General features: G+C 38.5%; 1 protein-coding gene across 1 annotated transcript in view; it reads left to right on the top strand.

Moving 5' to 3' along the window:
- The window catches only part of adgra1b (adhesion G protein-coupled receptor A1b), a 139,161-nt gene that overhangs the window by 33,675 nt on the left and 90,291 nt on the right, over positions 1 to 15,195 (top strand). The window contains exons 7-8 of the mRNA XM_086093321.1: positions 5,108 to 5,321; positions 14,444 to 14,608. Coding sequence (XP_085949447.1) covers positions 5,108 to 5,321; positions 14,444 to 14,608 — 379 coding nt within the window. The remainder of the gene's footprint in view (positions 1 to 5,107; positions 5,322 to 14,443; positions 14,609 to 15,195) is intronic.

Below are 15,195 nucleotides of genomic sequence, written 5' to 3' on the forward strand. Positions count from 1 at the left end.
GCCCTCTTACTAATGGTTATAAATATAAAACTGGATACATGTATAACTGTATAAATGTGTCCTCTCCTCATCTTGGGATGGATATTTACACTGTACGGTTCAAGTGATACTATCAGGATTGTTTTTGCTCTCAAGTTACATCATTTGGATATGTGTCACGCTGCAATAAGAGAAGAAATTTAATTTAATCAGATACTCTCAAATCAGAATCAGGCATCTTCCGATTGTGGATAGGTAGGAATATAAAAGGTATCTGGTTGTATTGTAAATGCACCCATCGGCTATGGCTGCGATAGCATTTGAATGATAAATGGACCACATTTTCCCAGAGCCCTTTACAAAGTCTCACGTTCACCCATTCACACACACATTTATAGACAAGTGGGAGGTTGCTGTCATGTCCACTGGGAGCAAATTAGGGTTCAGGGAATTGCTCAAGGACACTTCGACTGGGTCACAAGGGTTAGGACCGAACCCACAGCGGGTTAGGAGATGACCACTCTACCACTGAGCCATGCCACCCTCCCTTTAGTGAGGGAGAGGATGTTACAGCCGTTAACTACTACTATTACTATACTACTACTAATATGACTAATAAAATACATCATTTAAAAAAAAAAAGGTTTAACAACACTCCAGTAGCACCTCATCTGTGTTTTTAGGCCAAACTGTCACAGTTCTTATGGTGGCCACCTACTGTTTCCAATGCGGCCTGTTGGTAATAACGTCAGGAATGCTGTTTGTAGCAGTTATTATACATCCTAGTAATGTATAACAGATAAGAGACAGAAAAATGGTACATCAAACAAAAGTGGAAAAGCCGTTTTGTCCATCTGTGACAAAACAGTCCCAAAGCTGGATGATGCCACCACCATGCTTCATTGTAGGTACGGTGCATTCAACAAGTATTCACAGTGTACTTTTTACACATTTTATGTTACAACCTCATCCCAAAATGGAATAAATTAATTTTTTTCTCTCCATGTTTTTAGCATTTTGAAAGTTAATAAAAAAAAAGAAAAAAGATGGCATTACATGTACATAATTATTCTCAGTCTTTGCTCAATACTTTGTTGATGCACCTTAAATGTTTCGAAGTAGATTTCAACCCCAAAAGTGCTTATAATTCATTTTAAGACCGTCTGATTTAAATGCAGGTTAGTGTTGGAGTTATTTGACAGAGTTGATTTATTTAGTGTTGAATGTAGAGAGTTATTCAAAGTAAGTAAGTAGAGACTCCTGTGATTGATAATTGTTTTAGTTAAATGTATATGGGTTTTTTTTATTCAATAATGTTATGTTCATATGTTATTATTAAACAATGAAAGATGTGTTAAGATGACTATTATATGAGAGTTTTAGTGTTTTTATAGTAACACAACATGTGGCACCCTATAATGTACCGTCATCATTTCTTGAAAATGATTACATTATTGGGTTTTATTACATTTTTGATTGCGTTAAGGGAAGATTGTTATTACATTTTCAGGAAATTATTACATTATAGGGTGTTATATGAAGCACTGTGGATACTTTCCTAATGGTATGGTTTTGTGATGAGCAATGTTTGTTGTATTTATGCCAATTTCCCTTTTGGTCTTATTACCAAAAAGTTCAACATGGTTTCATCGGAACATAAACCATGCAGTTGGGAGATTTAATTAAAGTGATATCCCCACCCCCCCCCCCCCCTAAATTTAACCTGGCTTGAATGTTTTTCTCTATAAGATGTTCCTGTGTTACCACTATACTTCAGACTCATACAGACATGCAGTATGAAAAAGACAAAACTCTGCTAAAAATTATTATTATTTTTTTAATCATTTGACAGAAATGCTTGCAGTTCCTTCAGTGTTTGCGTCGCTCTAGGTTCTTAGAAAAGTTTTCATCACATTTTTTTCCCCATCTGTTTTGGAAGGATTGTCCAACTCACTGTTCGGCCACATTTTCTCCACTTGATAATGTCAGTCTTCACTGTGTTGCATGGTATACTGCATTTGATGCCTTGGAAATGACTTTGTACGCTTTTCTTAGAACAGAACTCTAGAATCCCTCTGATGCTGTGGAGGCTCTCTGTGGGCCATTACTTCTGCTGTCAGACATGATTACAAAAATGACAGGAAAAGCTTAACGGAACAGATGAACATTATTTGAGGGTTAATCACGGGCACTTTAAATGATAGCAGGTGCGTGCTGACTTCCATTTTATGTGAGTGTAAATGTTATTTGTTAATACTGAACATTGCCACTAACCCGGGTTTGAGGCTGTGCACACTTATCTCGGTTGTTTATTTTTACTTCCACTCTAAAAGATTATATTGTTTTCAGTGGTGTTGTCGAGGTTATAGGTATTTAGACGTTTTATGTCCACCGTATGTTTCATTCATTTACTTGCGTCTTGCAGTGATGTAAAGATATATGTCAATGTACAGTATATTAGACAAGCAAAACTAGTGAAGTGGTGTGTCTGAAAGATGATAAATTCAAGATGTCATTTCACACAGGTTGCTCCACACACAAGGCTGGCAGCCTCGCAGTTCATGGTAATATTACCTTATCTATCCCACAGGTCCCATGTGTTATGAGCCAAGTCTCGCTCTGTAGAAGCGTGGCCTTATGGGATAAGTTGTACTTTTTATCAAGTGCTGGGGAAATTGTCTGTCACCAACCACCGGCAGTGTGAAATCCTGGATGTAGAAATTGTAGAGCGCTTGGGGGGGAAGAAAAAAATCCTCTACTGTATAAAGTTTCACTCCTGCTACTGCATGCATCATAGGTCAGATCATTACTTGTGCTTTAATAATAATAATAGTGTATTTTTTTAATTAATAATAAGTTTGCAAAACCATGCAAAAATAAATACCAAAATGGTATCACAGCAGTTCAGATGATGGATGGATGTGTAAATAAGCACAAGATCAATTTATTTTATATACACTGGTTGTTGTTTTTTCCAAATGTGTGCTTAAGAAAACACTCTTACCTTCTAGGAATTAAATTCACATTAGAGTAGAACCTCAAATAATGAAAGCCCATGAGGTTGTAAGTTGGAAACCAATCAACATTTTTGGAGTACAAATTACCATCATGAAAAATATTACTGCAGCTTCTGACCTTTGTGGTTTGAATCACAGCTTTACAAGTTATCCCCATGCTTGCATGGATTCTCTCAGAGGACTTCATCTTCCTCACACATTCCATACAGATGTGCAGGACAGCTACACATATTTTGGAATTCCACAAGCCTCAAACATCAAGTTCCCAGGCCTCAAGCTTGAAAGAGATACTGTGGTGATGGCCTTATTTCAAGGTGTCGTACTTGCGACGGTGACCAATAACAGCATTGGTCGCCCTCTTGTCACCGTTTTATGATCAGGAACTGAGAAGCATAGAAAATTGCCATTAATATCATGCAATTTTGCTATATTGGGATTTATAGTTTTTTTTTTTAAGTATCTCATTGTTTTTGGGGGGAAATTGTATGTATCAAAAATACTCATCGTATTGGTAATTAGTATCAATATTAGTTACTACTCAAGTTGAGTATTCTTACTTGTTGGTCTGAAAAAAAGTGTCATTGAACATCCCTATAGAATAGTCTTCGGCTTACATGCCACCCTGAAGAGGATAAACAGATATAATACAGTTGGATCTGCAGTATATATCATGTATACAGCTAAACATAATTAAATAAAAATCTGCATGCAAAGTTGAGCACTTCTCTGCAACAGTGTGGTAAAAAAGAGTAATAGTTTTGACTATTACTGCAGACTTTTAATTTCTAAATGTAGTATAAACAATATAATTAATCATGCTCCCGAGGGGACCGTTTAGTTGCTGCTGTATCATAACAAAGTTTAGTCAAAAGACAAAAACATACGGGTGATATACGTTTATGCTCCCGCAAGCAGCAATATGCACTATTTGTTTTCTATTTATGTGTCTTTGTCTCTCCTCGACACTACCTCACTTGCAACCAATAATTGTGTTTTGCTCCGGCAGCGTCCGCCGCGCAAATACAAGTACATTGTGGCTCAAAAACATCGCAGTCCTGTCACGAGCATGAAGTCCAAGCTGTGGACAATAGAACATGGCAACAGAATGAGATTTCTGGATGAATGGACATACATTCCCTCACACTTTATGAATGTCCCTATATACCATATGCCATATACTGTACTATTATTCTACAAAGTACAATAGCCAAATAGTTTCGCTAAATACAGCCGCATACATTCAGGTGATGACGTCGATCCTTCTGTATGTCTCTTTTTAAACTAGTATTTTGAGGTATGGAAGACTTTCATGACGCATACGTCAAATTGCCTGTCAAGTGGCAGCAACAGCCAAAATTGATTGCATACAAGTGGAGGCAAAGATTGTGCTGCTCTTTGGAGCATGTCCAAAGAAATGTCTAGCCTTGTATTGAACACCCTCGGAAATAATTCCCAAGGTGGTACAATTTGCTTGCAAGGCTTGAGGCTAATCCTGCTTCATAAATAAAAATGGATGGTCGGTGGTCTCAGAACGCAGCAACTTGTACTTGAGTTCAATATCATGCATACAATATGTGCTGCATGTGCAAATTCTGGAGGGTTTTTGTAAAAATCAGACACATGCCCGTACACAGCTTGACTTCTAATCCTTATTCACTGACTAAAAAGGGAGTGTGCTTCCATGATACTAAATAATCCAATAACTGCCATCGCGACGGCCTTCCATTGTGATGCACACGCAGTGAGTCAAGGAGAGTCCAGAGGAGTGTTCAAGGCTGCTCTCCTTTGCCAGCTGCTTTTCTGATGGGGGATGAGTGTGACATTGACCGGATATGTATGTGTACAATGCTATTTAGTGCGCATGCTGGCGTTGTTTATGGAAGGCATGAAAGAACAATGGATTACAATTCTGCCTGTGATGCTGCGTTTGTAGATGTTAAATCCGCAGACAAGACAGAAACATTCTCCAGAACAAGTCTTCATTTTCATTTCATCACAAGGATGCAGAACTTAACCCTTGAGCTCATGCGCTACCTTTTAAGGCGTCAGCGATTGGGGAAGGGATGCTTGATATGCTGACTTTGCGGTTGTATCCTCTCTTCATTTCCTAGACGGAGCTCTGGAGATGCCCCTCTTTCATTTGATCCCTTCCCAGAGGCAGCTGGTTTTCCAGGGAGACCGTCTGCCTCTTCAATGCACCGTCACTTACTTGGACCCTTCAGTTGAGCTGCAGTGGCATCACAACGGCCACACTGTGCCCACGCAAGAGGACCGAGGTGTTTATGTGGAGGAAACCGTGCTTCATGACTGTTGTCTGCTTACCAGGTACAAGCAACATAGTGGAGGATTTAGGAGAGGAGAAAATGTCGATGGATGAGAGTTGATTAGCTGCAATAATGGACAGTTAGACTTGGACGTTTCGCACAAGCAGATTCATTTGTACATTTAAATACAAAATAAAAGAAGTGCTAAGGATTGATAAGTATTACATCGTACACTTACATCGATTTCAAAAACTGAAAAGAAAACGGTATGTGCAGTATATCATGCATATACAGTATATGACAATCTATTTAATAAGAAAAACAATGCAAGTTTTACAAGTACATGTATTTTGTTAGGAAGCTCATCTGTGCCGTTGCGCAAATAGCAAAAATTTGCGTATAATTGACGCCAATTGTTTTTTAAGGTATATACCATGATTTTATCGACTTGGTAATATATTTTCCTCCGTGTGACCCCTGAGCTAATATGAGTTTGATGCCCCTGGTTCAGACAGAAGTCGCATTAAGTCGCATACGGAGGTGATCCAGGTCGGATTTTAAAATACAAAACAACAGAATTGAATCGTTAAGATTGTCATAAAAATCATATACAAGATACATATGGGCCAAAAAAAAAACTACCAAATTGGGTCTCATTTGCCTGCAGTGTGAATGTAGCATAAGATGCACTGGGCGGAATGTCAATTTGGTCGAAAATAGAGCCCTTCATGTTTGCAAATGTTGCATTTGACAGTTCCCATTTACTCATTACATCAGCATTCCACTGCAAGACATAAACTAACAGTGTTAACAGGCTCTCTATGATGATGTGATGTTCATGATTCATCTATGTTTCTCTTGGATTGCGACAATGAGTAGCAAGGTATAATGAGTTGATTGATCCACAAAGCTCACTTAAGCCACCCTATTTAGAATAAAAAACACATCAGCGCAAAATAGTAAAACTGATTTCACCTTGCAGCTCGCACACATAATGTATGTAAAGACCATCTGACACACACATCCCAACCTTCCTTCTATATCTCTCAATCGTCTAAAGTAGCTGGGATTTAACTTTGGTTATTGGCGCCCATGATAAGGATCTGAAAGGACAGGAAAGAATTGACTTGGCAGTGGGCCAACATCCCTGAGCAATCTGCAGCCTGTCCCGGGAGAGCTCGGCCTTGCGGCCCGTCCCGCAGCTCTTGCTGATCACACGCTAACAGTAACAGATGCTGAAACATAATTGTTGCACTAAACTAAAGTGGAAACCTGACACACCTGCTAGCCTACAACCAATCCCGCTTCTAAAAGAAATATTGACGGGCTGCTGACACAAGTGTTATTGAGCATTAAAATGATCTCAATGCTTTATGGTTTGTTTGGCAACATCGATGGCAGCTAATTATTTGCTCCGTCTATTTGAAAGGTGCACAATTTCCCTCCCAGAATCAATATAATAGTTTCAGTAGTAGTTTTATAATATAAAAGAGTATGTTATATATATATATATTTTTTTATTCATTATTATATTTCTTATATTAGTAATATAGTATTTTATAAAGTATATTATACTGTACTAGCTCAAAATTCACAGCTTGGTCTTGAACATTTACATTACAAATCTTGCAGCGATGTAAAATATGACTTAACTGATCAATAGCAGTCAACATGATAGATGACTATTATATGTGGTGATGAAGATTTAATTAAACAAGATGCGGTGTAGTGAAAACACGACTTCACAACTAAATAACACTTTGTACATATTGTGCATTTCAATTACATGCTACTTTCTACATTTTCCAACAATTATTTCAGGATTTCAGACATTTGTTTGTAAAAATAGATTGTCAAATATTTTATACAAGCTTTACATGTTGTTGTTTTTCCTCCTCTGTCTCAATTTAAGAGACATATCTAATACAATACATAGTGTATGTATCATACACACAGTTGAATGTTTTTGTGATAAATGTGATTGGAAGAAGCATCTGTGTGTATAAGCGGGACTTCCAGCTGCTCACATGTTAGCTTTCTATTTGCTGCTGCGGAGGAGACATTGAGTTATATATGGGGTTTGGGGTGTTTACAGCCAATTGTAAACTTTAAGTCATTCTGAGGTATAATTAAGGGTAAAAAAAAATATGAGGAAAAAAACCCCAGCAGAGCTATCCCAATGAGTTACGCACAGTGCCAGCGGAGACATAACGAAACATACGCAACTAGAGGCAACTTTTATTGTACGTAACTTGAAAATTACATAAAAAGGGCAATTTGTAACTCAAGGGTCCACTGTATTATATAGCAGTGATAATTTTGTAGACAATTTTTTTTTTCGTCATATTATTCGTCCCGAAAAAAAATTCCACACGAAAATGAAACGAAAATAAAAATAGATGCCATTCATTCAGACGATGACGATAGCTACAACTGACTGACAATTTCGTCAATTACTAAAATGAAAACAACACAGTGACGAAAATTCACAAAATCCAATCAGAAGAAGGAATGAAACGGGTGGGAGAAAAGAACGACTCAGAAACTGTTCACTGCACTTTATTTAATGTTCAAACATGTTTGCATTCATTGTGCAGCTGTAAGATTGATCTATTTTTTTTATTTAATTGTCAATTTAGTCGACTAAAACTGCTCATTATTTTCGTCGACTAAAATTGGATTAAAACAGATAATCTAAAACTTTTATTTAATTTTTATTAACTAAAACGATATATATATTTTTTTTTTCAAAATTAACACTGTTATATAGTGTGCTTCTCAACTTGTACTGGCCCACAGTGGCAGGAAATCAGTACATCACAAATCATTCTTTTGAAATGACATCTTTTGATATTGCTGATATTTTATTTACGATCTTGTCAACACAGGCAGACAATTGAGAAAGTTTATGTGCCAAACATGCCTCCAACTTGTCACAGGCTGCCGCAATGTTGTGACAAATAAGGTGCGATGACACACATGGTGGAAGCTTGCCAGCTTTGAAAGCTTTTCATCCCACAGCCCAGGTAAAACTAATTTGGCTGCTTTCCTGAAAAGGAAGGAGACGAGAACGCAACAAGCCAAGTCGGTAATCAGAAGCCGATCATCCCAGCCGGTGTACAGTTAAAAAGAAGAAGCAGAAGAAAAAAATTATATATATATATATATATATATATATATATATATATATATATATATATATATATATATATATATATATATATATATATATATATATATATATATATGTTTAATTGCTTCCAATTCTTTGCTCCATCTTGCAAAAGTAAAATTCTCACACACACCATTATTTTCTAAATGATTTGATGATGGTTGCCAGTCACGATCATGCACGATTATCAGCGTCACATTCTGTCATAGCGATAGCCATGAATGACTCACTTATTGCCAAATTGTTTTGATATGTGTCCAAGCAAGACTTTCCAACACTTCTCTCTGGATTGATTTTTCGTTGCCGACTCATTTGGCCTCTGACCTGCCTCGTCATTGTACTAGGAATCTCCTCAGCCTTGTGCCCACAGCCAATAATTCTGACAGAGACATTTGTCTGTCTCTGTCATAAACAAGATGAGACCACCCAATGATATGTACTTTTGATTTCAGTTAATCATCAACATTTTAACAATTTCAGCAGGAATGAGGAATTTCAAACTGCTTTCACCTTTTAGACCCTGTTTTCAGTCTGCTTAAGGGACTTACTGTTATTTGATATTTTAATAAATAATGGAGTGCAATACATGTCGCTTTCTACTTTGCGGTTCACTTATCATAAATTCACTATAGGAAAAGCCCAAAGGAAAAGAAGAAGAATAATTCATACATTACGGGGTTTATCTTGGGTTGTACCTCGCTATTATTTCAGGGGGTTTTCAGAGATTTTTTACCACAATTATATAATTTTTAGGTGAGACCTGCTGTAAAAAGTTTGAGAAACACTGCCTTAACTGAATCATATTTGTTCAATTTGTTGTGGTCTGTTTTGTTGGTTTGGTTTTGGTTGGATTTGGTTGGATTTTAGTTGTCTTAAGTTTTGTCATGTTCACCTGTGCTTGGCATCCCAGTGTTGACCAATCAGCTCCCTCAGCCATGCGTGTCTTGTCCAGGTGTCTCTCATTGTCTCGTCAATTTGTGTGTATTTATGCTGCATTCGAGGATGGTCGGAAGTCGGACTTTTCCGAGTTCAAACCAGGAAGTGTGTACGGGAAACTCAACTAGTATTACAGATGTACTGTATACAGACATTATATTTATTATTGTAATGGTACAATTATTGCCACATGCAATTCTTTGGATATAACAATAACGATATGCAATGATTGCTGCATTATTCTAATATGCTATTCTACTATCACAATGATGTCAATCACTGCGTATTGTGGGATTATATTTTGTTATGTATATTTGGGCTGAGTTTATGAGGGGCAAATGTGTGCCGATGACAACTAAGCACTGATGGAAGTGGGTTTTTGTCGTAAGTGTAATCATCACTAACAGGGCCAAGAACCAACGGACGCACATTTTGTTGACGCATTAAGAGAAATAAAAAAATTAATGGCGGACTAAGAAGTGGGTTTACTTCCATCAGTGTAAGTGTCACTAATCCGGTCAAGTACCGATGGACCTCCCACTGACGGACACCCGTTTTATTGATGATTGATGAACTGATGGAATGCCCACCTCTGTGTGTCGGTCCTTAAATAGTGATGACAAAAAAAAGGTGGTGGAAGGGTGCACAGAGCGCTGACAAATGACGGACCAACAGAATTATGTAAATTGTCCACCTCTGCTTGTTACCATGGTGCCACACCGTTGCTTGTAAACATTGCATCATTTATAAACAGTATTTCATTATTGTTTTTAAACTTTATTTGATAAGCAATATTGTATTTATACTATGACCAATCATACATCGTTGGCCGCGAGGAGAATTGTGGGATTATTTGCGTTATTTGCATACTGACATCTGTGCTTCGTAGCCAGGGCGTTTGACGTGGCTTCATCCAGGTTAAATTTGATGGAATTGGCCCTTGTCCGGAGTGGCAAATATGGGAAATATTTACCATGGGGATGGAATGGGGAGTGTGCACCCTGCTGAGTGGTGTAATAAATTTGTTTTGAACTGTATGTGTGCTGATATAAACAATAATTGTTTAGCAGTTAAATGCGTTGGCAATTAAATTAATTATCGATTTTTCCCTGACTGTGATGACTCGGTCCTATTCGTAAAAGCACTACATAAGGCATGGTGCATTTTTCATTGCACTGACGGCCTTACTAACAATTAGTCGTCGTTGGCCTGTAATAAACACAAATAATGCAATTTGTTCCACCAAGTGGAGCCCATGTAGGTCATGTTTGTCTTGGCACCTGAAAGGTTTCCCATCTGCAGAAAGGAGCTGGCGTCCAACAAAAACAATTAGCTGTGTCTAAAGCTAACTTCACCTTTTGCTCAGTGCTGCATCTTAAATTGTTGTGTGGGGGAAGTTACAGAACTGTGACTTCATTTCTTCATTAAGTCAAAAAAATCAACACTTCAATCTAAAAGGACTTGTTCTTTAACACATAGTCTTTTCCCATGCTTGTTTAACCACAGTGAACAATTGATGAGTCACAGCGGCCCATGGCACGGTGGCTGATTGGTTAGCACGACCGCCTCCCAGTGCAAAGGTTGTGAGATCAAATCCGGGCTTCGGCCTTCCTGGGTGGAGTTTGCATGTTCTCCCCGTGCTTGCGTGGGTTTTCTCCGGGTACTCCGGTTTCCTCCCACATTCCAAAAACATGCATGGCAGGTGAATTGGACACTCCAAATTGTCCATAGGTGTGATTGTGAGTATGGTTGTTCGTCTCTGTGTGCTCTGCGATTGGCTGGCAACCAGTTCAGGGTGTACCCCGCCTACTGCCCGAAGCCAGCTGGGATAGGCTCCAGCAACCCCCGCGACCCTTGTGAGGACAAGCGGTACAGAAAATGGATGGATGGATGGACAGCGGCCCATGTTGGGGTTTGTCACCTTGGATCAATGTCCTCTGAGTCATTAAGCTTCGCCCCGCATGTCCCATCAGACGGGAAAGACTGAATACACAAGATTTAGTACGTGGCTTAAGGCCTGCGTCTGGATTTCTCACACTGTGTTGCAGCAGCGCAGGCAGAGATGCCAAAGCCTCAGTGAAGTGACCTCTTTGAAGGTGAACTCGACATGTTTCAGGCTATGCATTCAATCGTGCCCGTCCGGCTTTTGGTTAAATAACCGCATGAAACGTCGAAGCATCGTGTATTCTTTTGGCTATAAAGACTAAGGCAAAAGTGTGATGCTAACAGTTTTTTGTTTAGTCATTGTTTGGGTGCCTTCAGTTCCTTCCTCACACATTGTAATTACAGTGTATTATTTGCTGCAACAGCTCTGTTAAGACCATTTGTTTACATTTCTCACAGTGAGCATAACAGCCTCAGAACCCCTGAGGCGCGATGGTTCTGCGATGTGGGCTAGACTCCTGCTGAGTAATGGTGTCGGGCCAAACTCCCAGTATTAACTGTACTAGCAGTAGCAGTGGGACCATCCTGTGATTAATGTTTCATTAATCAAACATTTTACAGCCCTGTGGCAAGCTGCAGCAGACACTTTGGATGTATCCCTCTTAATCCCTTCCATTTTTAATCATTGTAATTTTGTGCAAAATGAGGAAGAAATTGGTTGGGAAATATTGCAGGTGCTAAAAAGGTTTTATGCGTCTGTGCTTTTTGTATCCCATCTTAACATGTCAGTCTGTCAATTTTTGATTTGGCTTCAAATATGAGCTTTGTAAAAATAATGTTCCACTTTTTCTTTTTTTTTTAGGTTTCCCTTTAGTCCTTTAAGATGTTTCATTTCATTTCGTTAAGTTTCATTATTCATTGCTCATCACACTGCACTAATTTTACCTTTGTGCTCAATCCTTAATGTTGATTGCTTAATCTAATAAAACTCAACAAAATGTGTGTCTTCCTTAAATGTAATCTTCTTTTCATTAACAGGGTTGTCTAGAATACATTTGGAACATTAGTGAGGGGCTTCCAGTATTGCATGCTAATTCTATTTTGGTTACTTACAGTATATTTGAAGTCCATGCACAATATAATGCACATACATGAACATTTACAAGTACATTTCATAGATGCTCAGTTCTAATTAAGATTGTGAGAGAGATATCAATGGAACAATATGTTAATTAATAGTTGGAGGTTGGACTCATAGGTAACTCTATAAGTTACTTGAGATAAGAAAACTTTGAAAAGTACTCACATTCTGTAACAATATCATGTCTAAAAATTTACTTAAAAGTAAGAGTACTTATTTAATCAAGTAAAAGTAAAAAAGTATCATCCCTGAAGTGTAAATCAATAGTAAAAATAGTCATAGATATAGCAAAAATACTCAGAGATTGATATATATAGTATTATGAGCTTTTTATATATATGTTGCCAACACCACCATAATATCGTGATAATTATCATATTGTGAGGTTCATATCGGGATAATATCGTATTGTGACTTTTGAATATCGTTAAATCCCTACTTGGAATTAGCCCTGCTTTTGGCTTTAATTTCAGATTTTTAGTAACAGAATTGAAATTCAACTTCCTTTGAAATTTGGCCTTCACAGAATCAAATGACTTGATCTGAAAATAGGTCCCCACACAAAACGTCCTCTGCTCAGTTGTCCAATGCATTTTCAGAAAATAATTTGAAAGGTACTTTTGTTATCGCTTCCTTTCGAATAATAAAACATGGGTAAATAGCATTAATAGCATTATTAACAACAATGCTAGCAGCTGTACTATGGATTGCAATCATGTGGGTCACTCAGTTTTTTTGTACAAACAAAGTCTATTTACTGAAAATGGGGCCAGCTTTTAATCATTTGTTGGAAAGATTGACAAATTGAAAGTGTGTTGTCTCGTAAGAAACATTATACAATCAATTTGCAAAACATCAGCTGGCAAGCACAAATGTTCCTTATGAGTCCGCTGGGTCTTTTTTTCTATAACGGCGCTGTGTTACGGAGTATGTAGGTCACTGCTTGATAAATGTGCCTTTTGCTTTTCACAAATGACTGATTTCTTCACGTTCTATTATCTGATGTGTGTGGGTGACCTTTTTCTAATAATGTAGGAAAATCACATTGTGAAAAGCCGAGCTGGATGGTGTCCACAGCTTGGCTTGTTTTGGCTGGATGCAGCAGTGCGCCGGGGGAAGGGGTGACTGGTATATTCTGGCTGCAGGAGACTGAGCGTAAAACAGGAAGAGTTTGTGTGCGTGTGTTTGTGTGTGCCTCCATGTGTATGCATGAATGTGTTTGTGTATATATATATATATATATATGCCCTACAGTACACAAAACTGAGGAACATTGGGGTTTGTCAGACTTGCTCCACATACTGTGTATCCTGATTTTGATGACAACATTCTTATAAATCTTTACTTCTTACACTTTTTTCTTATTTAATCCTTAAAATTCCAACTCCACCCAAAAATCATGTTAATGCTCAAACTTGGTTAACCCTAAACGCCTTGGTTAATCTCATTTAAACTTTGTGTAAGCGCTATCTCCTCACTTTCAATGCGGCTTTTATATCAACATAGAAGTGGTCGCTTCCCATCCGTGAGGTTGTGGGTTAGATCCTCACCGCTGGTGACCATGTCGAAGTGTCCTTGAGCAAGACACTGAACCCCGATTTGCTCCCAGCGGACCTGGCAGCGCCCTGCTTGGCATCAGCTGGCTACTGGTGTTTGAATGTGTGTGTGAATGGGTGAATGTGAGGCTTCAATTGTAAAGCGCTTTGGGCACCATATGGTGTAGTTAAAGCACTATATGAGAAAGCAGCCCATTTACCATTTCCCACTGGCATCGTAAATCACAATTTGTTAAATTTCAATTTTTCAAAAAACGTATTTTATTGGTCCGTCCACAAATGTGGGTGTTTTTTTTAATTTTTTTTTTACAAATAATTGACTGATTTTAAAGTGTTGAAAATGGCTTGCTCTCTTTGATGATGTGATGTTAATGGTTGAACAAAGATGCCGTTTTTGGTGTCAACTGAAAAGTGACTATTTTGGAGGTGCAAGATTTCAGCCCAAATGTACATAAAATGAAGCTTCATGACTCCTGTTTGTACTCCTCCACCAGTGAGGTCATCCTCGCCAACATCGACGTGGGCCTTGCTGGCACCTGGGAGTGTCTAGTGACGAGTTCCCGTGGCAACAGTTCTCGGCAGATGGAAATAGTTGTCTTGGAGATGTCTGCGCCATACTGCCCTGCTGACCGAGTCACCAACAACAAGGGGGAGTTCCGGTGAGTCACCTCTTGACTGATCTGTCTATGTTATGAAAATATTTTTAAACAGTATGCTTTCTTCTTCATATCTATCTATCTAAATGTGGTAGATTTGTATATTTTACTCATGTATGGATATGAGATGAAATCCCAAGTATTACAGCCCCATTGGGTGACCTTTTACTGCACTGCTAAGAACATGGGAGGATTTGTTAATCTGCTATTTTGCCTGAATAAAAAATGGACACCATGACTCTCCGAGCTAGCTATTACCAGCGAAGCCCACCACATCCTTGCTTGCCACGTGAGTGTGCAGCTGTCAGCCTCTGTACTTCTTCGCTCTCCTCTACTGCGTAAGCACACAGACGCAGCCTCACTTGGAGCACTGGCGTAATGGGCTAGAAAATGAGCCTTTTTAGTTTGGGACTACAGTATTTTAATTCAATTTATTACCAGGTAGTGGGAGTCAGAGCACGGAAATGCTTGAGCACCCTTAGAGCAGATGACTAGTTTCTGCAGTATGGACTTTACTGTATGTAATGTATTGTACGGTAGTTGTTGCCAAGTGATGGGGTCCCACCTGCCTTCAATGAAGTCGTTCAGTT

This window comes from Leptonotus elevatus, chromosome 13 (genome assembly GCF_054856555.1).
Source record: "Leptonotus elevatus isolate MCC_2025b chromosome 13, RoL_Lele_1.0, whole genome shotgun sequence".
Lineage (NCBI taxonomy): Eukaryota > Metazoa > Chordata > Actinopteri > Syngnathiformes > Syngnathidae > Leptonotus > Leptonotus elevatus.